General features: G+C 42.8%; 1 protein-coding gene across 1 annotated transcript in view; it reads right to left on the reverse strand.

Moving 5' to 3' along the window:
- Window positions 1-1,877: 1,877 nt before the first annotated feature.
- IGFN1 (immunoglobulin like and fibronectin type III domain containing 1) overlaps window positions 1,878-26,773 on the reverse strand; it is a 39,549-nt gene continuing 14,653 nt past the window's right edge. The window contains 16 exon segments of the mRNA XM_051998671.1: window positions 1,878-2,395; window positions 2,592-2,918; window positions 4,138-4,437; window positions 6,096-6,291; window positions 6,979-7,067; window positions 7,894-8,196; window positions 10,967-11,095; window positions 12,571-12,744; window positions 13,622-13,921; window positions 14,876-15,172; window positions 16,963-17,104; window positions 17,491-17,615; window positions 18,209-18,811; window positions 18,814-23,697; window positions 24,389-24,661; window positions 26,009-26,177. Of these exon segments, the coding sequence (XP_051854631.1) occupies window positions 2,382-2,395; window positions 2,592-2,918; window positions 4,138-4,437; window positions 6,096-6,291; window positions 6,979-7,067; window positions 7,894-8,196; window positions 10,967-11,095; window positions 12,571-12,744; window positions 13,622-13,921; window positions 14,876-15,172; window positions 16,963-17,104; window positions 17,491-17,615; window positions 18,209-18,811; window positions 18,814-23,697; window positions 24,389-24,661; window positions 26,009-26,177 (8,325 nt within the window). The 3' untranslated portion in view covers window positions 1,878-2,381.

The raw sequence follows: 26,773 nt of genomic DNA on the forward strand, positions 1-26,773 counted from the left end.
CAGTAGTAGCAGCAGCAGCAACAGTAGCCATAGTAGTGATAACAATAACAGTAATGCTAGTAGCAGTAGCAATAATAATAGTAGTTATAGTAGTAGCAGCAGCAGCAGAGGCAATAGTAGCAGCAGTAATCATAGCAGTAGTTGCAGCAGCAGCAATAGTACCCATAGTAGTGATAACAATAACAGAAATGCTAGTAGCAATAGCAATAATAATAGCAGTCATAGTAATAGTAGCAGCAGCCACAATAATACTAGTAGCAGTAGCATCAGCAGTAATCATAGCAGTAGTACTAATCACAGCAATAGTTGCAGCAGCAATAGTAACAGGAGTAATAGTAGTAATTGCAATAGCAGCATTAGTAGTATCAGTATCTGTAGTAACAGCAGTAGTAGTAATGGCAGTAGTTGTAGCAGCAACAACAGCAGCATTGACTAGGTCAAGATAAAGAATTACCCGATCTGTCCTTCAACCACTCCTAGGAGCTAAAATTGGGTTTGCAGAAAGCAGACAAAGCCTAGAAGAGAAGAGTAATGTCCTAGAATGGGAACCTTTCCTTAGTGGGATTACATATGATTCTGTCTATATAGGCAGAGGTCATCTGGTTCAGTCTCTTCTACATACAAAAGAATGGATCTAATCTATTCTCTTCAGGCATGTGTTTTCCTATTCAAAAACCTTTTCAGAAATTCTTGTATCAATTCTTTTAGTCACATTTTAGCTGAAAAATTACTTTTTTTTTTTTTAACAAATAAGTTGAAGGATTTTTAAAAAAAATAATTCAAGCCTTTCTTATGTCAAGTGTTTGTGGAGTGGGAACGGAGTAAAAGAGATGGGCAGGAAGGAGTGTATCCATGGTTACACTGTGCATGTTACTAGATCTGCCTATTGCTCTAGCAGAACAAACCTAATTCTTCCTCAATAGGATATCCCTTTAACTCTGCCCCTTTTAAGTCTGTCTTCTCTCCCTATAAAACGTTCCCACTTTCATCAGCTGAACTTTCTTTGGCATGGTCTCTAGGTCTTTCACCATTGTAGTCACCCTCTTTTGGACATTTCCCAGCTTACAAATTCTCTTTCCAAATGTGTCATCTAGAAATCAGCATAATTATTTCAAAAAGGGGAAGCATTTTCCTTATGACTCCAACCTTATATACCCTGGGCGGGGCGGGGTTGGAGGGAACCTCAGTCTTGGTGTGGCCTATTCTGGAGTTCTTCCCAGAGAGGTTATCTCTCTCCATGTTTGAGACAGTAGTATGGGGGGAAGGGAAAAGGCAAACCCTTCCCTAAGAATCTTTTAGATTGTCCTTTTCTAGTCCATAACCTCTTGTATGGGGAAGAGGCCCTGTCCTGCCCATTTTCTGCTTATTTAAACCCTGTCTTTCAAAGTCCAGCATAAATACCACTTCTTACACAAAATAGGCCACGGAGTTCTCCAAGGCCACCTGAGCTCATAGTGATTTCTCTCTTTTCTGAAACAATAAAGTATTTTTCCTACAAATCATTTGGTATTGTTTTTAACTTTTTATGTGTTTTGTGTCTTGTTTCTCAAACTATATCTGTGTCATCAACTCCTTGAGGGCAGACATCATATCTTATGACTTTGTTGCTTCTGTAGCACCTAGCACATAGCAAGTAATCAACTAATGCTTACTAATTGGCTTTTTTAAGTCTTGTTTTCTCCCAAAATAAGAATAAGAAATTAATAAATAAGAATTATTTAATTCCAAAGAAACTAGATATTTTTGCAGTGACTAAGGATGGACATAACATTTGTGGGCATAAGAAAAGATCTGTCTTGAGATGTGTGTGTGTGTGTGTGTATGTGTGTGTGTGTGTGTGTGAATATGTTTGTAGTTCTGCTCAGGCACTGCTCAGATTGATTTGCATCCACTTTAGAGAAATTTGCATACTAGTAATTTAATGACAAGCCACACAAAAATCCTCCCTGTCCATTGGTTCTAGCCTTCCTTTTGTACCAACCACAACTCTCGCTGTTCCTGAGTAAGTCAGTTGGTAAAACAAAGCATTCACCAAAGGATGAAAAATGAATACTGAAGCAACATGGTAGGGGGAGTCTGCTCTCATGACAAGATGGCAAGTGGCTTGTCTAGTGGCAAGTCACCTTGGTGAAGAGGGTTGTGGCCACAAGTGTTCATCTATACAATTTCTATGTCCCCCTTCTAATTGGCCTGCTACATTGAGAATTGTCCAGGAAACTCCCCGTTGCTCTGCCTATGTATCTCAATGCAGCCTTTTATGGGCTTCCGGGGGTCTTCTGGCAGCCAGCAACATGCAGGATGAGGAGGAGCAATAAGTCCTTCGAAAAATCTCCCTTTTTTGCATTATAAGAATGGACAGAGCCACTGGAGTGTCAGTCAGGCTAGAAGAAGGATTCTGGGACAGAGGGAAGAGAAAAACAGGAATTGAGACATAGTCCATGCCCTCAAGAAAGAGGCAAGCAAAGGCAGAGTCCAATAAAGCCCCAAATTCCCTTCCCATATTTAATGAGCTCCCAGGAGAGACGTATGTGCCCAGGGGTTCAGTTAATGTGGTTCAGTGACTGTCTAGCATAGAAGGAAGCCACTATTACCTGTAACAATAAGGCTAGCTCTGCTGACTGCCTGGCCCAGTCTGTTCTCAGCCACAGCCTTGTAGTTGCCACTGTCTTTGGGGGTGACACTGGGGATGACCAAGGAGCAGACACCCAGGACATCTGTACTATATACATTAGGATTGCCTTCTAGACTCTCATCATCCTTGAACCAGGTGACTCTAGGTCTAGGCTCTCCCTTCACAGCACAACTCATGCAACATTCACAGCCTTGAGGCAGCAGGTGAGTCCGTAGATTGACCAGGAAATATGGCTTCTGGTTCAGATTTGGCTCTCTGAAATTGGGCATCTTCACTGTGGACTTATCTGCAATAACATGGAATGGGAAGTTAGAGGCCCAGAAGGAATCAGAGGGGAATAGTAGGATCATAGATTTAGAACTGTGATGGACCCTAGAAGTCTTCAAGTCCAATCCTTCACCACATCCCCATAATCCTTGGTTCTGCCCATTTGAATTGACCTTTTTGAATTTTCTCCTCTGGAGTAAGATAGCATAGATTTAATGTTATTAGCAGGAGCCTTAAAAGTCATCTACCACAAAAATAAAAAAATAAAAATTTTAAAAAGCAGTCATTTGCCCCCATCCCTTCATCTTTCAGGTAGGAAAACTAAGATCCTGAGAAAGAATATGTTTTTTCCCAGGTTACATAAGTAAATAAGTAGCCCAGCTCAGATTTGAAGTTAGGTGTTCTGATTCCAAATCCAACATTTTCTATTGCACCATAATATCTACCTTCTGTTGATGCATATGTTCACAACCACACTCTTGCATGTGTATTTAATGACTGTACTTATCAAACTATAAAAGGCATTTTTTTCCCGAGAAAATGTATTTCGTCTCCAGGCTCACTCTCTGTTCTCACTCTGACCCAGAGGTGACAATGAGACAGATAAATCAATACTCCCCCTCCCCCATACTCTGACCCACAGAGATTAAATATGTGTCACGTATGAAGAGAGACAGATATATGGTCATTCAAAAGTGGGTGGGTGGTCAGGTGAAGGAATGAGTAGTTTGGTGGGGGAGAGAAAAAGTAATCGAGTGCATAGAGTGCATGAGATGAGTGGGAGAAAAATAGTGAATTAGAATAGGTGGAGAAGTGGTCAGCTACTCCAGGCTGCCACCTTGATGTTAGGATTCTGCTCTGCTCTCAGACTCCCCTTTCCTGTGCACCTTCTTCCAGGTTCTCTCTTGGGTTATGAAACCTACGTACTATCTGATGCAATGGTTAGGGATACAAGAGCCTCAGTTTTTATTTCTGCCTTAATGATAACAATATGTAATTTTGAATGAGTTCTACTACACTCTGGGCCTCTCTTTTGGTTTTGGTTTTGTAAAATGAGGGATGGCCTAGATGGTTTCAGAGATCCCTTCCAGTTCTTATATCCTATGTTTTCAAGTTATGAGAACAATAGACAGACCTTCTGGAGCATATGTCCTCCCATTTATTTCTGAAAATTATTCCTGTCTTCTTCAAGAGTGATTCTCTAGAAACACGTGGCCAGCCAAAGCATAGACCCTCACCTTGTTGCCGGGGAACACTCCAGGGGTCCAGGGTGTCAGAAGGCTCACTGACTCCCACCTCGTTCTTAGCCACAACACGGAAGTAATACTGATGGCCAGGGAGGATGCCAGCAAGAGTGAAACGGTTGGTGTAGATGCGATCCCCGGCCTCCCGCCAGGTGATGTGGGCTGAGGATCGGGTTAGCACAGTGTAATAGAGTGAGCCACCCTGGCCGTCATCTGGAGATGGCTCCCACACTGCTGTCACTGTCCCAGGGACATTCTCCTCCAGCCGGATGGGTCCTGGGGCAGCGGGAGATACTGTAGGAGGAGAGGATCCAGATATAACCTACTGCAGTTATTTATTTTGGGGAGTACATTTGAAATCTTAGACCATTTTTTTCTCTGCTCCTCAGAGAGGGAATACTTGGTCAGGAAAGACAGGTGCATTTTAATATCAACTAAGACCTAGTGATTACCAATCCTAGTTCAGTATGTGATGTATGTGGAAGGAGGTAGGCAGGGAACCACCAATTATCTCAAGGGATTTCTACTCTGTTGGAAAATATCTTTATTAATTCATCTGAATCTTTTAAATAAATGCACTAGTTTTTAAAAGCAATAGAGCTGCCTCCAGTTCTAGAATGCATCTGTATTTTCTTCTTTCAAAATCAGTTCAGGTACTATCTTCTTCAGGAAGTTTTCCCCAAGGTCTCTCCTTATGCTTTACAGCTGAAAGTGTTCTTGACCTCCTCAAATTTCCTTCCCTCTAGCTCTACTTTATTCTATCCTTTGTACCTAGTATTATATGAATCTATTACCACTTTACCACCAGCCTACACAATAAGAAATCAGAGGGCAGAAACCATCTTGTCTCCTATATGCCTGGCACACAGTAGGCATTAATAAATGTCTGTTGTTTATTTATTACTTGATTGTGGCAGCGTGTTGGCTATGTTTCTATGTCAGCTTTCTGGTCTGACTCTTTAATTCCTTTAAAAAAAAAAAGCAAACTAGGTTTGTGTGAATCATTTGGTTATATTCAGTACCACCTACAACTACCCACTGAACAAATTATTATGATGTCAATTATAGAGGTCTATATAGTTCTTAGCCCGCTTGCCCAAGATGACAAATGAAACTATATGAGAGCATTTGAGTAACCTGTCTCTGTCCTCATTCCCCTTGATCAGTCTGCAGTCTCGGACACTGTTGATCACCTTTTTCTTTCTGATACTTTCTTTTCTAGGTTTTAAGGATTGCACTCTCTTATGCTGCTTCTACTTATCAGTCCATTTCTTAGTCTCTTTTCTTGCATCCTCATCCAGATTAGTCCTATTAACCATAGGTGCAGTACAGAAGCCCTTCTCTCTTCTCCCATTATATTGCTTCACTTGGTGATCTTATCAGATCCCATGGATTTAATTACCATCCCTAAACTCTCTGCTGACCTTCAGTCCCTCAAAATTCCAACTGTCTGTAAGATCTCATGAACTAGATGTCCAAAAGACATCTTAAACATAACATTCAAATTTGAAAATTTTTCCAATATTCAAATGGAAAAAAAATTCCCAGTCCCTCTTAAATTAATGCCTTCTCTTCTATATGTTATTTATTTGTACATATTTGTTTTGTATCCTGAAGGGCAAGGAATATTTATTGCCTTTCTTCATATCCCCAGCATGTAGTACTTAATAAATGTACAATTCACAGGAAAGTTTCTAGGGCTGAGGAATAGTGAGGGCTAATCCACAATCCTTCTCTCCCTCCCCTATCCTCATCTCTTATATTTGAGAAATTGGAGGGGAGACCATCTCTCATTACTCAGATAGTATAGAGGGGCCACTCACCAGCTAGGATCTCTATTCCCCTATGATGAAGAGGTACGTATGCTCTGTAGGTACAACTCCAGCCCCACAGTTTGAATCAGTTACTTGACAGTTATTTAGGGGAAAAGGAAGGAGAAGGACTTGCTTTACCTGACACTCGAATGAGAAAACTGTAGGTCACCTCTTTCCCCTGTAGGTTCCTCAGCCTCACGGTGTAGAGGCCACCATCTGAGAGGCTGGCCACAGGAATTAGAAGTTGTGTGAGGCCATCTTTGATGGTGGTGACTGTCCTCTTGGACAGAGGCAGCCCATCTTTCAGCCAAATCACCTCTGGCATGGGAGAAGCCTGTGGACAGTTCCCTTGAATTAGTATCTCAGCTTGACTTTGACTGAATCCCCTCAACAGTTCCTTCTCTGTTCCCTCCCCATCACTGTGCTCAGCTGTGCCCACTGTGCCTTCTGTGGATGCTTCTGGCTCCCTATGTGATCTTGGGCACATTGTCACAAATCCCTTGGAGAGGAGGCAAGGAAGAGGCAAGCAGAAGCATATTGTCCATTTAGAGGCAAGCTTTAAAAGTATCCAGGATAGAAGGGAAGGATAAATCTCTCTACAGAATTACCATACTCATCCATAACCTTATTTTACACACACACACACACACACACACACACACCACACACACACACACTCCTCCAGACTCAGGCCCAGTTCATGCATCAGGGACGTTAGACTGGAAAGAGACCTTAGAATGCTATCCCTTCATTTTACCATCTGGAAAAGTTGCTTGTGTGTTTCAAGAACTAGACACATTTTCCCCAAAATCCATTCTGGCATCTCCATCTCCTGTCCTCATCCTACCATTACTCCACTTTCCCAACCCAATATCAGAATCCCATGCAATGCTAAATAAAGTGGGCTCAGGGATCATTGACTCATTTCAATATCAGTCTAAACCAATTATACCTCCAAAAATTAGATAGATAGATAATGGATGCATGAATGGATGGATACATATAGATATATATGACTCACCTCAAAGAAAACAGGAACTCGGATGGTATCCCCAGACTTGACAGTCACACAGTCTGTGGTGGTGGTATCCATGAGGAACTTGGGACAAACTGGAAAGCAAATAGCTGTGATTATCTCTCTATCACCTCCCTCTTCTTGATGCCCTACCCTCAAACTCTGCTTTAGGATAAGGGGAACCCATGTGACTTTTCCTAACTAGGAACCCAACCTATCATTTTCTTCAGGCTCAATCAATTCAGTCACAGATATCAAAAAACAAGATCCTAAAGCTGGGAAAACTGAGGGTATTTGAGGGCTTAGGAGAGAATAGTGTAAAGAAGGTACAGGGACTGGTGGGAAAATATTGGGATAAGGAGGAGAAAGACTAGGATCAAGGGAGGGAATAGATTGAAAGAGAAATGTTTAGAGAGAGGGGATGGGGAAACAGAAGTAATTGTGTATTCCTACAAAGGATAGATTTCCATGGATATTGGGGACATTATAATCTTTCCTTCAAGTTGTGAGTTCCCCTTAGACATGAGTCCCACCTGACCTGAGTTGAGCTGAGATGAGAGAGTGGGAGGAATCTTCAGATCTGGTAAAGCACCCTCAAGTCAGAGGTTTCTAGTTTGAATTGGAGAAGGTACCACTCCTTCTAGATGACTCCCTGGCATTAACATTTTCTCATGGAAGCCCTATTCACCTCACAGAAAACACCAAGATTCTAAGGTTCAAAAAATGTGTCTAACCCCCTTATTTTATAGATGGGGAAACCACATCCCAAAGAAGTGAAATGATGCTTCCAAAGTCAACTATGTATGTGAAATAATATGAAGCTATTATCTGGGAGGTCAGGAATAACATGTGCCAGTGAAAGTAAGCAAGCATGCACATTGGTGGAGGTTGGAAAATGGAAGGAATGAACCTGAAACTCACCATATGCAGGCATGGCCTGGATGCAGGTGTCCAAAGAAGTGGGCTGACCCTGACCCCCATCATTGACAGCTATTACCCTCAGGAAGTAGTTCTCTTGTGGTCGTAGTCCCTTGATAGTGTAAGTCGTGCCAATCACAGTGCCCATGTGGCAGCGACTCCACTGGAGACTCTCTGAGCTCCTCAGTTCTACTACGTAGCCCTGGACTTCATCCCCAGCCTGGGGGTCTGGTTTGGCCCAGTTCAGTTTGATGCTGGTGTGGGATGTATCAGTTACTTGGAGATCCCGAACAGGGCCAGGGGGTTCTGGAAGGATACAACAGGAACATCAGCCTCTAGGGATGAAAATTGTGTCACTCCCTTCCAGGGAAAGAATATTAGGTTTGTTTTTATAATTTAAGAGAATTTAAGATCCCTATAGGAAATCAAAAATTCTCCATTGACTATTTTATGCTCTAGAGAACTACATGGCTAGAACAATCTCCCTCCTCCATTCTATTATGTGATCATCAGGCCTCGGGGTACCATCCAATTCCTTTTCCTCTGAGATTTGTCTTCCTTGTGTAAGGGAGATCAAAGCTGGGATTAGGAAGTAAGGACCCCAATTAAATGAACAATTTGCTTCATCATTGCAAAGGAAACCTCCTTCAAGCTGAATTCACTCTTTCTCCAACCTGGTAGTACAGCCTCTTGGAGTCCTTCTATAGTCACTATAGATTTCAGTTGACTTCTCATTATTTTCTAAACTTCCTGGGAGAACACTGTATACAGTAACAGCAAGAGCATAATCAGCTAAAAGAATTAGTCTGATCAATACCTCAATGTATTCCAAGGACTCGGGATAAAAAAAAAAATGTCCACTTGGAGAGAGAGCACTGATGGTCTCTGAGTGAAGATCTAGTCTACTAATGAGTGAAGGTCTAGTCACCTAGTCAATAGTGTGACTCTCAGGGTTTCTGGTCAAAGATGAAAGAGGAGCTTCTTTGCCTCAATTGCTACCTACCCTTAATCATAGAATATGTATGGCCTCAGTCAAACTGAGTCCTGTTGAAAATCTTAGCTTAAAAAGGCCAAGGTTGCATCCAAGGCCATCTCCAGTCATCCTGATCTATATCTGGCCACTGGATCCAGATAATTCTGGAGGGGAAAGTGAGGCAGGTGACCTTGCCCAGGCCTCCCTCACTCAAATCTAATTCATATGCTTGTCATGGTACCTCCCTGATATCATGGCCCTTTTCGAGAACAAAGGACAAACAACAACAAAGATAGTATTTCTTGCCTTCTCAATGGGTAGGAAAGGGGATGGATGAAAGGAGAGAATTTCAACTGAAAATAAAATGTTTCCAAAAAAATTTTAATTAAACTTTCTGGAGACAGGGTCAGTCTTCACGAGATCCTGAGTCCTAGTTGTCCAGGTCCGGACAACTTCCCAACTATTGCTTAGAATTCATATTGACAACCATGTGTGGCAATCCAGTTTTTCTTTAGTCCACATACTAAATGCCTATTTCAGAGCCAAGCCCTCAGTGGCTTTATTCAAATGTACTAAGAGAGCTACAATCCTGGATACTGTATCAATATGGGCTCTTCTTCATTTCTCTCACCACTACTCCAATATCTATGTATCTAGTGAAGACTTAGAAACTTGTTAAATTTATGTTAGATATTTGCAAGGAATATGCAAGAAAGTGTATCTTTCTTTGCTTGCATATTCACCTTCATGTTTTGGAGATGTTGGAATGGTGATTTTATTCAGGTAGGGAAACTCCCAATGTAGAAGCTCTGTAGTCCTTTGGACTACAGAGATCATGGGCAATAGTGGACTATAGTCCAAACAAAACCTCCTGGGGATGAGATCATTGAGTCCATTCCCTCCATTTTTTAATGATGAAGAAATAATATTATATGAAGATTTAAGAAGGCTTGGGTATATAGTAAAACATGGATAATAATAAAGTATATATATCTATATAAAATATGCACATATATATAAAATAAGGTATATATCCATATAATAAAGGCTATATATATGTGTGTGTGTGTGTGTGTGTGTGTGTGTGTGTGTGTGTGTGTATAACAAAGTATGGATATACAATTAACAGCCCTGAAGTCAGGAGTACCTGAGTTCAAATCTGGCCAGAGCGGTGCCTCTATACATTGCAATCTTAGGCACTGTGATTTGTCTATGCAGAATGCGTCAGAGGCGAGACCAGAACTAAAATCCTCATGACTCCCAATATTAACTATCTAATTATGCCATTGTGCTTGTTGCCTTTAACCTAGTGGTGTTTAATAACATTTACTGAACTGAATGTCTGAAATTGCTTTTCTCCTCCCTTCCACACTCTGCCTCTCCAAAGTGTCAAATTCAGACAACACCAAATAAATAAATGGATTGATTCATTAGTATATTACCAGATAAATAAATAGATAAATAAAAAAGGAATGGATGAATAAATAAATGAATAAATGGGCAAAAGTATATAGATATAGATATATATTATGGAATATCTTTCTCTGTGGATCATTCTTTCATTTCATTCATTCACTCAGTGAGTAAATTCAGACATTTGTTCCTATTCTAATCTGCATGGGGTTTCCTAGAAGACAGAAAGACAAATAAGTAATTGCCCCACAGCTTCTTGACATCCAATAAATTTAACAAAAACTTATCAGAAATGTGCCTCTCTGCTGCTGGGTGAGTATACAATCTCCCTCTGCATCTCACCAGATACAGTTAATTTCCTTCCCATAGTGAGTGACCATTTACAAAACTGGACAAGCTGCCCATCTGACTGGACAGGATTAGGAGCCTGTCCTGTGTAGAGGCTGGTAGCAGGGGGAATTGAATAGGAGGACCTTCTAGTCTGAGGAGTCTATACTGTTCCTGTTCTCTATTTAAGGGACTCTTTATGCTCCATCCATATGCTGAATCACTAAGAACATGTTGCTCCTGACCTTTGGACTTCCTGTCTTTTCCTGAATTTTGATTTTCCTATACTATCCAATCTTTGACTTCTCATTTTTAACCCATTGCTCCCAGAGCTGCCTTCCTAGGATTGACATCTCCACTTACTCATAGGGTCTCGAGCAAAAACCGCATCTGATGGAGGTCCAGGCTCACCAGGACCAGATGCCCCCACAGCAGTCACTCGGAACTCATATTGACAGCCCTGAAGCACATCCGTTACCGTCCATTTCCTCTCTGTGAATATCCGCAAGTTCCGTTAGTCCCAGAAATACAGCAGCCAGGCTGAGCTTCAATCCCCTAGAAAGCCTTCTAGGTAGGTATCCTACTATCTCCCCCATCCATTTCATTATGACTGGCTAAACCCATAGCAAGATCCTCATGATGAGCAGAGTCCTTTGGACTACAGAGATCATGGGCAATAGTGGACTATAGTCTAAACAAAGTCTCCTGGGGGTGAGATCATTGAGTCCAGTCCCTCCATTTTTTAATGATGAAGAAATAAGTATTATATGAAGATTTAAGAAGATTTAGGTATATAGTAAAGTATGGATAATAATAAAGTATATGTATATGTATATAAAGTATGTACATATATATAATAAAATATATATACATATAATCGACTGTATATAATAAAGTATATGTGTGTGTGTGTGTGTGTGTATATATATATATATATATGTATATATATATATATATATATGGAATAAAGTATGGATATACAATTAATAGTCCTGAAGTCAGGAGTATCTGAGTTCAAATCTGGCCTCAGACATTTAACACTTCCTAGCTGTGTGACCTTGGACAAGTCACTTAACTCTAATTGCCTCAGGAAAAAAAATAAATATGGATATATGTATGTTTAAAAGTATATATTTATAATTATGTATATACAAATTTATGTACAAATGTACATAAAATAATGTGCATGTGTATATGTATATGTATGTTTATATATATTGTGCTGTATATGTATATGTATGTGTGTATATATTATATATATGAGAAGGAAATGACAAATTACTTTAGTATCTTTGCCAAGAAAATCTCATAAAAAGTCTGAAAAAGAGTCAGACTTATGTTAGACAACAACTCTATATGTTTGTATACATATATATAATAAGATTTTGCATGTATAAAATAAAGTATTTTATCTCTTGAGCTCTTTATACGTTCTTTCTTTCTCTCATACTCCTATAAAGATAGTAGAGAAAAAGAAATTCCCTCCATTTTATGAATAAGGGAACTGAGGCTCAAAAACTGTAATTTACTCAAGGTCCCACATATTCCACAATTTAGATTTGAAGTCTAGCTCCTCCACTGTTTAGCTATGTGAAGGTGAACAAATATATCTTCCCTTGTATGGGCCTCTGTTTCTCTCTGTGTAAAATGAACAAGTTAGAGTAGATAACCTCTAAGATCCATTTTCATTCTAAAATACTAAAATTTTTTTTATTAAATCATGATGACCTAAGTGGAAAACAACACTCAGTAAGACTGAGAAAGTGGGAGGTTAAGGAATGTGGTTTTGTTAAATTCTTAAGAATTGCATTGGTCTAGGCTAGGATCCCCAGAGTTGAAAATAGGAAAGAAAGCAAAATATTGCCTTGCTTATTGGCACCTTAATTGGGCACAGGGACTTGGCTTCCTAGTGCTTCCCATTCTTCTCTACCACCTTAACCCAACCATCTCCATATTCCATTGCTCACCAGAAACAGGCCGATCATTGATAACTGTCCATGTTTTGCTTCCTTTCTTCCTCTTCTCAATCAAGTAGCCAAGTTGGTGAGCACCACCTGGGCCCTGGGGTGCTGTCCAGGCCAGGGTGATACCCTGGCTGGTAGCAGATGTAATGGTTGGAGCTGAAGGGGGTCTAGGACGAGCTACGAGAAACGTCAAGGGACAATACAAAAGTATATTAGGGTCAGACTACTCAAGAAAGCACAGAAGGAATATTGACATTGCTTGATAGCTTTTCTAGGAAAGAGAGAATATGGCACCATGTCCAGTATTCTGTGGGGAGACCACCCTACCCTGGATGGAACAGAGAGGGATCAGTAGCCTAATGTGCTCCCTGATATCTTTGAACCTCCAGCAAGTTTTCTTGACTGCTGCAGAATAAAATCCCCGGGTCAGTGAAGATTGGCTGGAGGTTGGAGTCTGGTGTTTCCCAAACTGAGGCACCAACAATGAAGGCAACCTATTCAGAGTTTCTCTTCCATCCCAGAGCCAAGGACCAGGTAATCACCTCCTACCTGTTCCGCGTGTAATTTCATCCACACAGGAAGTGTCTGGCAAAGTAGCTGCTATCAGTGCAGGCTGTTGACTGTTTTGTAACTACAATCTTAAAGAGCTGCCTGTAGCAGTAGGGTGCTAAGTGACTTGGTTACACTCATGGATCTGGATCTGGAATCCTCTCAAAGAACAGAACATGTGGAAGGAGATTAAGTGATAAATGATTTCACTAGAATGACACAAGTTATTATAGGTGGGATCAAAGGGTCACAAATTCATTGATTTAGAGATAGGATGGGCCTTGGAGTTGCTCTGACACCAAAAAAAATCTAGTTGAGAGATAAATGAAGGGTAGAGAAGAGGTTATCGTGGCCCCTACTATGGCAAACACCTCCCCAAATTGTCTGGTCAGATCCTTTGCCTCAGAATCTCAAGGGCACTAATGAACCTCTCCCAGGGGAAGCTGCAGTTCCCAACAGCCCTGGCTTGGTCCTGGCTGGTTTCCTCCATGACCCTCCCACTCACCTTCAGAGGCCACCAGCAGCTCCTCTGACACTAGAGCTTCTCCGGAACCCTCTGAGGTCACGGCCCGTACTCGGAAGGTATACTTCTTTCCTTGTTCCACTCGGGTATCAGAGAAGGTGGTGACATTTCCAGGGGTTTCACCAAGCTTCAGCCAGGTGGTCCTACCAGTCTGCTGCCTTTCTACCACATAGGTCAGCACAGTTCGGCCTCCATCATCCCTCGGAGGCTGCCAGCTCAGGTTGATGCCCGCCCCCCGACAGTACTGGACCTTCAGAGGGCCTTGTGGGTGCTGAGGCTTGTCTGAGGGCCAAAGGGAACAGGAGTGGTTAAGTGTGTGTGTGTGAGTGTGTCTGGAGGAGGCTTTACCTGGGGAGGGGGGTCTTTTCCCCTGCAGTAAATAAGCTAGCAATGACTTCACTACAACTTTCCTTCTAGAATTAGACCACCCAGCAGACACTAGTGATGGCTGGTGGGGTCATAAGCATTTTTCATAGAATTTAGAGCTACAAGGAATTATTTATTTATTTATTTAGATTAAAACTTCCTCATTTAGAGGTAAGGGAAATTGAGCTTCAAAGAGCATCAAACAATTCATCCAGCATCACAAAGGTAGGAAGTAGTCCAGGTGGGCTTTGAATTCAGGGACTTTGACTCAGAATACAGAATTCCTCCATTACCTCCAGCTTTGGGAGATAGCAAAGTGCTAAATGTAAGTCTGCTGGGTTGCTAGCAAGGCAAGAAAGTCTCTGCAACCCTTCCCAGGGGCTTCTCTGCCACGCATGGTAGGGATCTGCCTGTTCTGGCCCAAGAATTGCCATCCTTACTTCTATCTTTGGGCCCTGCTGCATCATTGGCTACAGCTATACCCACATGAGCTGGGTACAGAGTACCCAGGACTCTACCCATCCTTCTTCTAGGATAGGTCAAGCTAACCAGGAGAGAGCAGGAAAGTCCCCTGAGAGGAAACAACAGAAACCAGTTTGGGGATGGGAGAAAAGGTAAAGTTTGGACAATAAAATGAATGAAACCCAAGAAACATTCATTCATAGGATCTGGAGCTGCAAAGAACTTTAGAAATCATTCACAGGGTGGGATTTGAACTTAAATCCTGTCACTTCAAATGGGACAATGTCTATCCCCACGATAAGCCCCACAATAGGGTCTAGCATCCCCTCTCTCTGACTAAGACCAACCCAAGGCCTCCTACACAATCCCTGGGGAACCCTGGCCAGAAGGGAAAGCTAGGTAGGGCACCTATGACCTCCAGGGTGAGTTGAGCCTCCACTGAGCCCCCTGCATTCTTCAGTTTCACACTGTACTGCCCACTGTCCTTGCGACTGGCACTGGGGAGGCACAGGCGGGTGAAGTTGTCCCCCTGCTCCAGCTGGGCTCCCTTGTTGCCTCCCTCCATTTCTGTCCCATTCTTCCTCCAGGCAACTTGAACAGGGGTTTCTCCTGAAAATGGGATTTTCACGCTGACAGTCTTCCCTGCCTTGACCACCAATGGTTCCTTCAATTTCTCCAGCATATCCTGGGCGATGGTTGGGGGTTCTAAACAAAATGGGAAAAGGGATTAATTCAGAAATAAGGCTAGGCTCTGGGCACAGCTCTGAGCAGAGAAATAAGCCCCAGCAATAAGTGGGTAGTGTTCTGTCTCACAGGGTAGCTGTGAGCTAAGCTTTTTGCAGACTCTAAAGTACTATGTAAATGCAGGTTATGGTTGTGGAGGCTGTTGTATTATGGAAGAAAAGGGAGAGCAGGAGCTCTAGGATGGGGGTTAGGGGAAGACAATCAAAAAGACCGTCACAGTCAGCAGAGGCCCTCTTATTCTTGAGGAACAAGAGGGACAAATAAATGGGCTTTGGCATCAGTATGAAGTATTAAAGCCAGAAGGAAGAATATGAGGAAATAGAATGGAGGAAATTAAGAAATGGTTTGATAACAGGAGTTAAAGTTGGAAGGGAATTTAGGGACTCATCTAGGGAAACTCATACATTTTACAGAGAGAGAAACTGAATCTTTACTAGAAGAATCTTTTCAAGCTGAACAAGGGTTTGATTCTATTCTATAAAAGGTTCAGAACACTTAAAATGTCCAAATACTTGTGATAAAAGGCCCAAATGTTTGATACTATTTTAAAGGTTTAGAGTGTTTAAAATGGTCTATGGACTCAAGTTTTTGTGATAAAAGGCCCATATTTGATATTATTCTAAAGGTTTAGAATGTTTAAAATGGTTTTTGGGTCCACGTTTTTGTGATAAAAGGCCCAAATATTTGATGATATTCTAAAGTTTTAAAATGTTTAAGATGGTCTAAGGACCCAAATATTTGTAACAACTACCTCAATAACAAAGGCTTTGAATGAGAGAAGTCTAGATTTGAGTTTAAGACTTGGACAGAGTCATTGAGCAACTAGATAGAGAGAGACTTGGGGGAGGCCTCTGAGATGATCCATTCTGGTGGTGTGCTGGAACCTGCTCTTATTGGCTAGCTGAGGGTTAAGCTCTCACTGTTAAGCATTTACACTTCAGTAATCTACAAATCAGGGCTTTGATTCATTGTTGTTGGTTGTCTAGACTTAAAAAAATATGGAGAAAATGTTAGTGATGCAGATTAAACTAAAATGTGTCATGGGTAGATGATTTTTTGGAGATCCAGTTGTTAAACATTTACCAGCACACACTGATAGTTCAATAAAGTCCTCCCCCTTCCCTCCCTCCCTCCATTCCCAGCTTCCATTTCACAGATCAGGAAACTGAGACCAAGAAAAATGAAGTGCTTTGCCCAAGATTACAAGAATGGTGACACTCAGGATTCAAACCCGAGTTCTCTGATTCCAAAGCCTTTCCATGGCTCAATAGTTGACTCACTTATTCATGCAGTAGAATAGAATAATAAGGGAAATAATCAAAACAAGCAGATAATCCAAATATTACAGAAGTTAACTTATGTTTACATATAATTTACACATGTATAATGCATTATTTAAATATATATAAATGTATATTTGCATATATTTACTTCCATACGTCATAGGATTTGAGGGTTGGCAGGAGATGGTCAGAGATTTTCCCTGCTGTTTCTTCTATTCAGTTCAGAATAATTCTACAAGAAATCTGTAAGATTTTCCATTATCTGGGCTCATATGGGGAGCTACCGAAGGAAGGCAGCAAGGAGAAGTTGAGAACAGATTAGGGGTTACCTATAGATATTAACACCAGCCAAAAGTAATCCATTGTTAAGGTCAACCAAAATGGGCTCATCTGAGTTTTTTGTTTGTTTTTGCTTTTTAGTCTGGAAGCAGCCTGGATGTGGATAAGGGAATGGGGGTGGGGCCTCACCTCGGATGCTCAGAGTAGCCTCACTCATGTGATCCCCGGCTACAAACATGTATTTTCCAGCCTGGGCCTCCTGCACTTGGGGTATTCGGAGTCTGTAATTGGGGCCGTCTTGCTCAAAGATGACCCCATCTTGGGCAGTGAGCTGGTAGCAAGAACCACAGTAGGAAAAAATGACACTGCATCTGCTCCCCACCACCCTCCCCTAGTTGGCCAACAGCTGCCCCAGCTACAAATGTATGAGGGAATGGAGCTCCCTTCCTTGCCTGGAATGTAAATCAATTAATACAATTAAAATACCATTTAAAATGTACTCAGGAAGCTGGGTCCAAGGTAAAGAAACTTTACAGATCATCTAATCTAACATCCTCAGAGAGGTCTCAAGAGAGAAAAAGAATTTGCTCAAGATCCTGCAGTTAATGGCAGGGCTGACACTAGAACCCAGGTTTACTACTCTCACACCATTGCTTCTTGTAAGGTGAAATTGTCTTTTCTTCCCCAATCTTTTTTGAGGTACAAGGGGAGGGGTACCTTCGCTCCATCCTTGAACCAGGCACCAGTTACCAGGTCTCCGGTCAGGGTACAAGAGAGCACAGCTTCTTCCCCTTTCTGGGCTTCCGTGTCAGCTAGGCCTTGGGAAAAGTGACCTGATGGTCCTAGATAGACAAGGGAAGGTCCTGAGTCACAGAACAAGAGCCAGACACAAAGCCGGACAGAGCGTTCCCCATAACCCAGATCCATTTCCCAGTTTCTATGTCTAATATCTGGAAGACTGGTTACACTCCCTGCTATGAACATCTGAAGGGTTCTGGTGACAATGCCAGCAGCAAAGACCATGGGGAAGAAACCAAATGGCCAGTTTTTTAGGTTAAGGGACACTGGAGGTAAGAGGAAGGAACTTTAGTTAAATTAATAAAAGACAATGAGATGCAGAATAACCCATAAATTGGGGGAGGGAGGCAGGTTGTCATCAAATGGCTTAGGTGACAGAGGATTGGAACACATTCATCTCAAAGATTAAATTAAGACACTTTAGAGTCAGGATCCCATCTGTGTGAGGGACAAGAGGACCAGGGAAGAGTCTCCCCTATATTTGAAAAATCAATTTATTTGATCCCTGAGAATGAAGGGGTAGACTAGAACTCCTCCCACCTGAACTGGACTCAACATCCTGATTCCCAGTAACCCAAAAGATTTCTCCCAGAAGTCAACCTCCACCCCTATGGGTGGCCAGCTGGTAAATACTTACCTTGGGCTTCCTCAAAGAAATTGCCTATGCCTTGCTTGTTTCTGTATCTTGACCTTTGGGAAGTTGAAATTCTGTCCATACCATCTTTCCTGTTGCCCTCATGGCCCATGGGATCCCTGTTCCAGTCTCCTCTCTGAGGTTCTCCTGGCAGCCTTGTGCTCTCGGTTCCATATCTTGATCCCCAAACCCTTCCTTCCCCAGACTTCAATCTGTCTGAAATTCCTCTCCTAGCTTCTGATCCAGTCTCTGACCTATTCCATCCCTGCTCCTCTGATCCATCAACAACCTTGTCTTCCTTCCTAGTCTTCCTTCCCCAGGTAGAGGGGGAGGTCTCTCTTCCCTTTCTCCTTCCATAACTCTCTGGGGATCCCAGATCTTCTGACCTAATATTTTTGCCATCCAGACACTCCAGATCTTCCCTGGCTCCTGATGGACCTTTGCCATCCAATCCTACTCCTATGCCTAACATGGACCCTGGCTTCCTGCTCCCCCCTGACTCATCCCCATAGTTTTTCCTTCCATCTTGCCCTTTCAGAATTCCATCCATTCCTGACTGCTGCACTCCATTAGCAAAGTGATCTCTCCATTGACTAGAATTCATTCCTCCCAGCACACCTGAGTCCTTTGACACTCCAGAGGTTTCCCTTCTGCCATCCAGGATCCTGCTTCATCCTGTCCGCCAACCCCTGCTTGGCCTGGCACAAACTTCCTACCATCACAGGAATCATAACCCCCTGCTCCATTCAGAACACCCTGGATCCCATTAATGGTGGTATTTTTTGCTTCGGGGGTACCCTGTGCCTCTGAGTCATGGTGACTGTTCTTGGCACTTATTCCACCATGGCCTGGCCCTAGGCTTTTCTTGCCACCTGTCTGAGTATCTCCTATCCCTTGGCTTCCTGTCCTAGTATAAATGTTCTCTTCTCCCTGCCTGGAGTATGTATCCTGACCCCAGACTGAAATATTTGAGTTCCCTGATCCTTTCCCTGTCCCTGGGCCACCCAGTGAAGTCCCATTTCCCTGATATTCCAATCCTCCTTGGCCATCAGCTCTGTCCCCATGCTCTCCTCTCAAGCTTCCTTTAGTAGTGGTATTTTTCCCAAGCTCAGTAGCTAGAGCAGCAGCTCTATTCACAGGTAGTCCCTCCTTGTCAAGGAATTCTCTGTTACCTGGATACCCCTGGAGACCCTGCTTATCCTGCCCTCTTCCAGTTCCCATTCTCCCTCCTGCATAGCATAGGTCTCCTAATTCCCCTGGGCCTCCAGAGCCATCTCTGGAACCTGGTTGACCAGGAAGGAAGTTCCTCCCATCCCAAGATTCCATCAACCCAGAGACCCCAGACCTAGATACTGCCTCTACTCCAGACCCTATTCTTCCAGGAATCCCAGAGCCACTCCAGTAACCATAACCTGCTCCATTCATGGATTCCATTACTTTGCCTCCTATTGAATCATCCATATAACCTGCTCCAACCCCAGACTGCCCTGGACCCCTGCCCTGCCAAAGCTCTATTTCCCCTTGTCCTTGGGACTTGTCCCCATATTCTAGGCTATCTAATGACTCCAATGGTCCAGAACTCCCTGGGCCACCACCATAATTCCCCTCAGTACCAGACCCCATACTCCTTGAATCATTTAAATCACTTCTATGACTTCCCTTTGCTGATAATCCCATTCTTTCATGATCACCTATATCATCTATATAACCTTGAGCTCTTGTTCCCATTACCCAAGAACTCCCTAAAATACCCTTATCACCTGTTTCACCACTTGACTCCTTTCCTCCAGGACTCCTTAAACCACTTCTATTATCTGCTTCATCTTCCAACCCCATTTTCCCAGGACCTTCTAAACCTTCTCTATAACCTCCTTTATACTTTGATCCCTGAGCCTCTTGACCTCTTGACTTATCATCATACCTTTCTTTGCCTCTAGTCTCAGGAAGTGCTAAAATTCCTGTCCTATCTCTTGAGCCCTGTCCTGACCCACAAAGTCCTAGGCTTTCAGGACCCATGCCATCTTCAGATGACATGACTTTGGAGCTCCTGGAATCATCCCAATAACTAGTTCCCACTTCAGGATCCATAGCATGAGGGCCTCTAAACCCATCTCCACAGTTCACACTGCCCCCAGGTCTTTGTGGCTTTTGTCCTATTGAATCTTCCCTAGACCCTGATCCTGAAACAAGCTCCATTGATTCTGGATTCTCAGACCTATGCCCATAAACTGCTTTCTCCCCAGTTTTCAAAGCCTGGGAGTCTCCAAATCCTTCACCATAATCATCCCCACCCCAAGACTTCATTCCTTCTGTGCCTCCTGATCTATTTCCAACACATCCTTCCTCTTTAGACCCAACTGTCCCAAGAACTCCAGGACCAAATCTACCAATAGAACCTATAGTCCCTGGACTTCCTCTCTCATCCCTCAAACCACCCTTTCCCCAGAATCCCACTGCCCCTTGATTTTGGGATCTATCTCCATATCCTATTTCATCCTCTGGTCCTGTTATATCTGAGCCCCTTGAATTATTCCTGAAACTATCACCTTTTCCAAACATCATTCCCTGAGAAACTCTTACGCCATTTTTATATCCTCCCCCAAAACCAGATCCCATTCCTCTAGGATCCTCTAAATCACCCAAATAACCTCCCTTACCCTCTGACATCATTCCCTCAGGACACCCTGAAATACCTTCATCACTTCTCTCAACATCTGACCATATTTCCCCAGAATCTCTTAAGCCACTTCCATAACTTCCCTTACCTTCTGCCCCAATTCTCCCAAGATTCCTCAAGCTATCCTCATATCTATCTTCAAGTCCTGATCCTATTCCCCCGGGACCCCTAAAACTATCTCCATAGCCTCTCTTCCCCCCTGTTCCTATTCTGCTAGGATGCTCTGAACCACCTCCATAATTCCCCTCAACCTCTGAATTTATTCTTCCTGAATTCCCTATGCCACTTCCATAACCTCCCTTACTCTTTGTCCCCATTCTCATAGAACTCCCCAAGCCATCCTCATATCCATCTTCAACTCCTGATCCTATTCCCCCATATCCCTTTAAGCTATCCCCATAGTCTCCCTTGCTTCCTGTCCCTGTCCCTCCAGGATATTTTGAACCATCTCCATAATCTCCTTCAATCTCTGACTTTATTCTTTCAGAATTTCCTAAACAACTTTCATAAATTCTATCACTCTCAGACTCCATTTTCCTGGGATCCTCTAAGCTATCCTTATGTCCTCTCTCAATTCCTATCCCAATTCCTTTAGGACTCCTTAAGCTACTCTCATAGCCTCCCTTACCCCCTGACCCTATTCCCCTAGGACCCGTTAAGCAATTCCCATAATCTACCTCACCCTCTGACCCCATTCCTGAACCTAAACTACCTCTATAACCTTCCTTACCTCTTAACCACATTTCACCATGGCCCCCAGGGCCCACTTTTAAATTTCCCTTTCCCCCAGGACCCCTTGAGCTACTTCCATAGCCTCCTTTACCCCCTAATCCCATTCTCCCAGGATCCCCTGACCCACTGCTATAGCCTCTCTCATTCCCTGATCCCATCAGACCTCCTGAGTCACCTCTATAACCTCCCTCACTCCAAGACTCCAAACCCCCAGGACCTTCTAAACCACTCTTATAATTATACTCATCCACTAATCCCACTCCCCCAGAATCTGCTAAACCAAAGCTATAACCTCCCTTCTTCTCTGATCCTCTTCCTCCAGAATCCCCCCAATCATTCCCATAACCTTCTAAATCCCCACTGGAAATCCCTTCATCCCTTGGCCCCATTCTCCTAAGACTCCCTAAATAATATCTATTATTTTCCATATTCCCTGATTCCATTCCCCCGGGACTCTCTAAGCCACCTGTATAACCACCTTCAGTGCCAGGCCCCTTCCTTCTTCTATCCCCTGAGTCATCTTTTAAACTGGCTCCATAGTTAGACCTCATTCTCTCTGAACCCTTTAAACCATCCCTATTATCTCTCTCACTTCCCAGGTCTCCTAAGCCATCCCTACCTTTTATCCTGTGGTCTCTGGGCCCATCTCCATAATCAGTCCCACTCCTGGACCTCATCAATTCACCTGCCTTGGCACCAATCCCTTCCTCTCCCCCTTGCCCAGATCCTATTATTCTCAAGGGCTCTAGGCCATCTTTAGATCCAATTTTTCTGAGATTGAAATTTTTGTCATCCCTGGAGCTCATCATGCCTTTAGACTCTACTCCATCATCTCCATACCCCTCTCCTCTTTGGCTTGCTGGCCAGTCTTGGAGATAACCTAGATCTTTGGAACTTTCTCCCAATGGCCTCCCAACCAAAGACTTTGTTGTGTACTGATTATCTCTAGAACCCAAACCTCTTCCTTTAAGTTCCTGCAAGCCACTTGCACTATCTCCAGTTCCCTTCTCTCCATCAGATCCTGAAGCCCAAAGACCACCTTTAAATCCTGTTCTAACCATAGATTCCTTCCCAAGAGACTCTCTCTCCCCTGAGCAAGACTCATTGCCTGCTTTTTCTAGTGACACATCAGCTTCCTCCCCCAAACCCTTTTGTCCTAAGAATGAATTCTTTCCAGGAGATAAGCTCTGAGCCTGGAAGTCTCTTAGTTTGTCTCCATTGCCTTTATCCCAACCTAGAGAACCCCATGTCTCAGGACCTCCAGCCCTACCACTCTCATCACTTTGGCCAATCCCCTGGTCATGTTTCTCTCCTCCAACGCAAAGAGACCTATACTGTCCCATTTTAGAGTCAGAGTCATTTCTATCTCCCAACTTCAAATTATCATCAGCCTCTGAACTCATTCCCAGCTTCCTTCCTTTTTCCCAAGACCCTGCTGGACTGGTCTGAGAAGTAGACAAGCTACTCTCTCCTGTCCCAGGCCCCCACTGGGCATTCCCTCTCTTTCCCTGGCTATAATTTCCCAGCTGCCCTCCACTATTCCCCCTATCCTCCTTTCCTTCCAAGTTATTTCCCCATCCTCTGCCCTGAAAGCTTTCAGAACCTGCCTCCCAAATCTCTCCTGCCTCCCCTTGACCACTGCCTTGCTGTTGTCCTATCATGAAGTCCATTCCACTTTCCCAAACATCTCCCTGTAGCCCATGTCTCCCTGGGAAGTTTTCCCCCTGCCCACCCACTCTAGGAAGCTGGTTTCCTTCAATGGAGTTGTCTCTACTTCCCTTTGCTTTATAAAATCCCTTCTGACTCTCTATCCCTTTATCCAGGTCCCAGGCTAAGTCAGAATTTCCTTCTTTGTCCATGGGGAAATCATTATGTCCTCTGGGACCACCTGTGATATGACCATCATCCTTGACAGATCCCCCCAGGTAACTCCAATCTCCTGGTTTCATTTCCTTTCTGAATTTCCCTGAATCGCGCATGTCCGAAAACTGGGATTCTTCATCTTGAAGTCTATTTCTTCCATTGTTGCCACCATCATCTGTTTTTCCCTCTCTTGAAGGCAGGAAACCTTTGTCCTTCTCACCTTCCAGGAGGCAGTTGTTGGGTAGAACATCAAAGCCATATTTGTACAAGGAAAAAAAAAGACCCAAATGCCCATTATATAAATCCATAAGTTTCCCACTTCCAACAAGCCACCCATCCCACTGTATCAGAGAGATTACATAATATTGGAGCTGGAAAAGACCTTTGAGGTCATGTTGTCCAAGCCATATCCAAATAGAAATTCCCTCTACAACATTTCTGACAAGTAGCCACTCTGTTTCCACTGAAAATTGCCAGTAAAAGAGTTATTCCATTGGGGAGATGATTTCCATTATTTGGAAGCTCTTCCTTACATAGAACTTAAGTTTATCTATAACTTCCACCTATTCTTTATCCTGTGGGGACAAGCAGAACAGGTCTTTTCTTGAGCAAGAAGACCCAGTTTAGGATCATCAGTGACTATTGCAGTACTCAGCAATTATAAATACTTGTTGATTGATTCTAAACTTCTCAGTGGCACTCCCATTGAAGAACAAAAACCAAACCCCCTTTAACATCTTGAAAAGACTCCATTTCCCTAATTAAAAAGGCAATCTGAATATGAGAGATCCTACCCCAGTAACTCCTATCTGTTCATGGTCCTATCCTCCCTTTCTAGACCTAAATTGGAATCTCTCTAAAGGCAAATAAGATGTCAATCAGTCTGTGTGACCCAGTTTTGATAGTCTTACCTTCTACCACCAACCAAGCGCTAGAAGAATGGAGGCCAGTGCCAAGAGAGTAAAGGCCCATGTCTGAATGCCGGGCCCCTCTCACCACCAGCCGGTGGGTCAGGCCATCAGGAGACACAGACACCTCATATTTGTCACTGGGCCGGAGGGGTCGGTGTTGAAACTGCCAGAAGGCATGTGGACAGGGATTGGAGAGGGTGCATTCAAATACAGCATCTTCCTGAACCTCACATCGAGTTTCAGCCAAGGGATTCACAACCCTGGCAGGGATGGCTGCCAAAGAAGTAAGACAGGATAAGTAGGAGTTTGAGATAAATCCTCAGATTGTACATATGTTTCAAAGAAAAGTCTCCCTCCTTCCCCACTTGCAATCCTCTACTTCCCATTCTTGTGACTCTATAGTAACTTTTTTGTTGCCAGAAAGGCTACACAATTGATGTGAGACTTTGGATAAATAATTTAATTTATCCAGGACTCAGTTTTCTCATCTATAAAATGAAGGGATTGAGTTTGAAAAGTCCTTCCAGCTCTAATATACTATGATTCTATACACAGGGCTATATCCTGATCACTTTGGATGACTTCAATTCTCTCTTCCCCTGCTCAGCCTTCAGTATCCTCAAAGGTATTCAAATCCACCTCATCAGTTCTTCCCATTCCCACCCTCTCAAGCCTCTCCTAAGATATACTTATACCCAGTCCAATTTAGAGATGGAGACACGACTCAATGAAATAAATAAGTAGGAAAACCATCTCAAATCATGTAATAACTTGTGTAAAGGAAGGCAACAGGAGAGGTAAGTTGTGACCAAGGCACAGGGAGTAAGGGGAGAGTAAGGGGTAAGTTTGGTATTAAAAGAAAAGCCAAGAAATCATAGGAATCAGAAGCAATGAGATGTGCACTGTGGAGGCAAAGACAGGAAGTAAACTAATAAAGGGCTTTTGAATGGAATTCATGTTAAGGAGTTTAGATTTGAAGCAAAAAACAATTGACTTCTATATCCTCCTAAGCGGCACATAAGCCTAATTTGCCTTTAATTACAAGTGCTCAGAATCCTAAAGTCTGAGGACCCAGAATCTCCCAGGGACATGAGGAAGTTTGGAAAGTGGAAGAAGCTACATCTTCTTATACATTGACCAGAGACCTAGAGTTGATGTCTGATTCAAAAAAGGAGCCAAGATATTAGTGCTCTCTTTCTTTCGCTCCACAAACAAATGGTCAGAGAAGAGGGATTTGGTAGGAAAGACATAATTTTTTACTTCATGTGAAAAGTTTTAGAGAAAGAATTAGGCTAGAGAGTAGAATGTCTGTGTTCTAGTCCTAGCTCTTCATCTTAACCAGAGATATAACCTGCAAAATGAGATTTCATTTATTTCTGTATAACAGTACAGCTTCTGTTCAGCTCTGGGTGGAAACAGACCCTTGTCATATAGGATTTTAATCAATGGCAATTTAACAGTTTCATATGTGTATGTCACTTCTCCACAGTGAAAATATAAATTCTCTAAAGGCAGATTTTGTCGAAGATATTTATTGTCCTAGCTTTCATAGGGCTGGGTACAAAGAGATCACTTAATAAGTACTTGGTGAATTGAATAATGATATGGTCCATAGCTCACCATCTGCCTCCAGTTCAGTAGAAAACACCTCCACATCCTCCACTTTGACCTGGTAAATGCCAGCATCCTCCGGTCGAAGGTCCTGAATGTGGAAATGGTAGCGCTTTCCCAAACGCCTCAAGCAGTGCTTGCTCTCATTTCCATAGGCATAGGGAATCATCTCACCATCCTTTGGGGAGAGAAAGAATGGGGCATGAAGATATGAAATTAACAAGTCATTTCTCTGATCTTTAACTCCTTTTGCTCAGCTCCCAATTAGTCTCAGTGCCTAAAAGTTGGCTTTTGCCCATGCACCATGCAAATATGGTACCGAAGTAAAATAGATGAAAAGGTTCCATACTATCTACTAGGGAAAGGTAGTAGGTGTGGATGTCATGCAAATGATAGAAAAAAATAGTATCTAGTGCTAGAATCACCAGAGGCAGTCAAAAAATGGAATTATTGCCCAAGCAGCTTTTGCAAAATGTGAGAGGAAAAAAAAAAACTGAAGTAATCTCAATAGAACAATACAAGGGTGGGAACCTTCTCATTCAACCTGGGATATCAGAGGCCCTGAGATGCCACAAAATACTTCAATGATATCCTGTGTCCCCTTTAGCTAAATCTTGCCTGTTCAATCAACAAAGGCTAATTACTCCCAAAGTATTATGGGCATTCTTACCAGCTGCTTCCTGTTTCTCTTATAATAGAAATGAATATCATCTAAGTGGCTTTTCAGTGAATGGTGGCTATCTGTTGATTTTGCATTTAGCCAAAGGTAAAGGA

This window comes from Antechinus flavipes, chromosome 4 (genome assembly GCF_016432865.1).
Source record: "Antechinus flavipes isolate AdamAnt ecotype Samford, QLD, Australia chromosome 4, AdamAnt_v2, whole genome shotgun sequence".
Taxonomy (NCBI): Eukaryota; Metazoa; Chordata; class Mammalia; order Dasyuromorphia; family Dasyuridae; genus Antechinus; species Antechinus flavipes.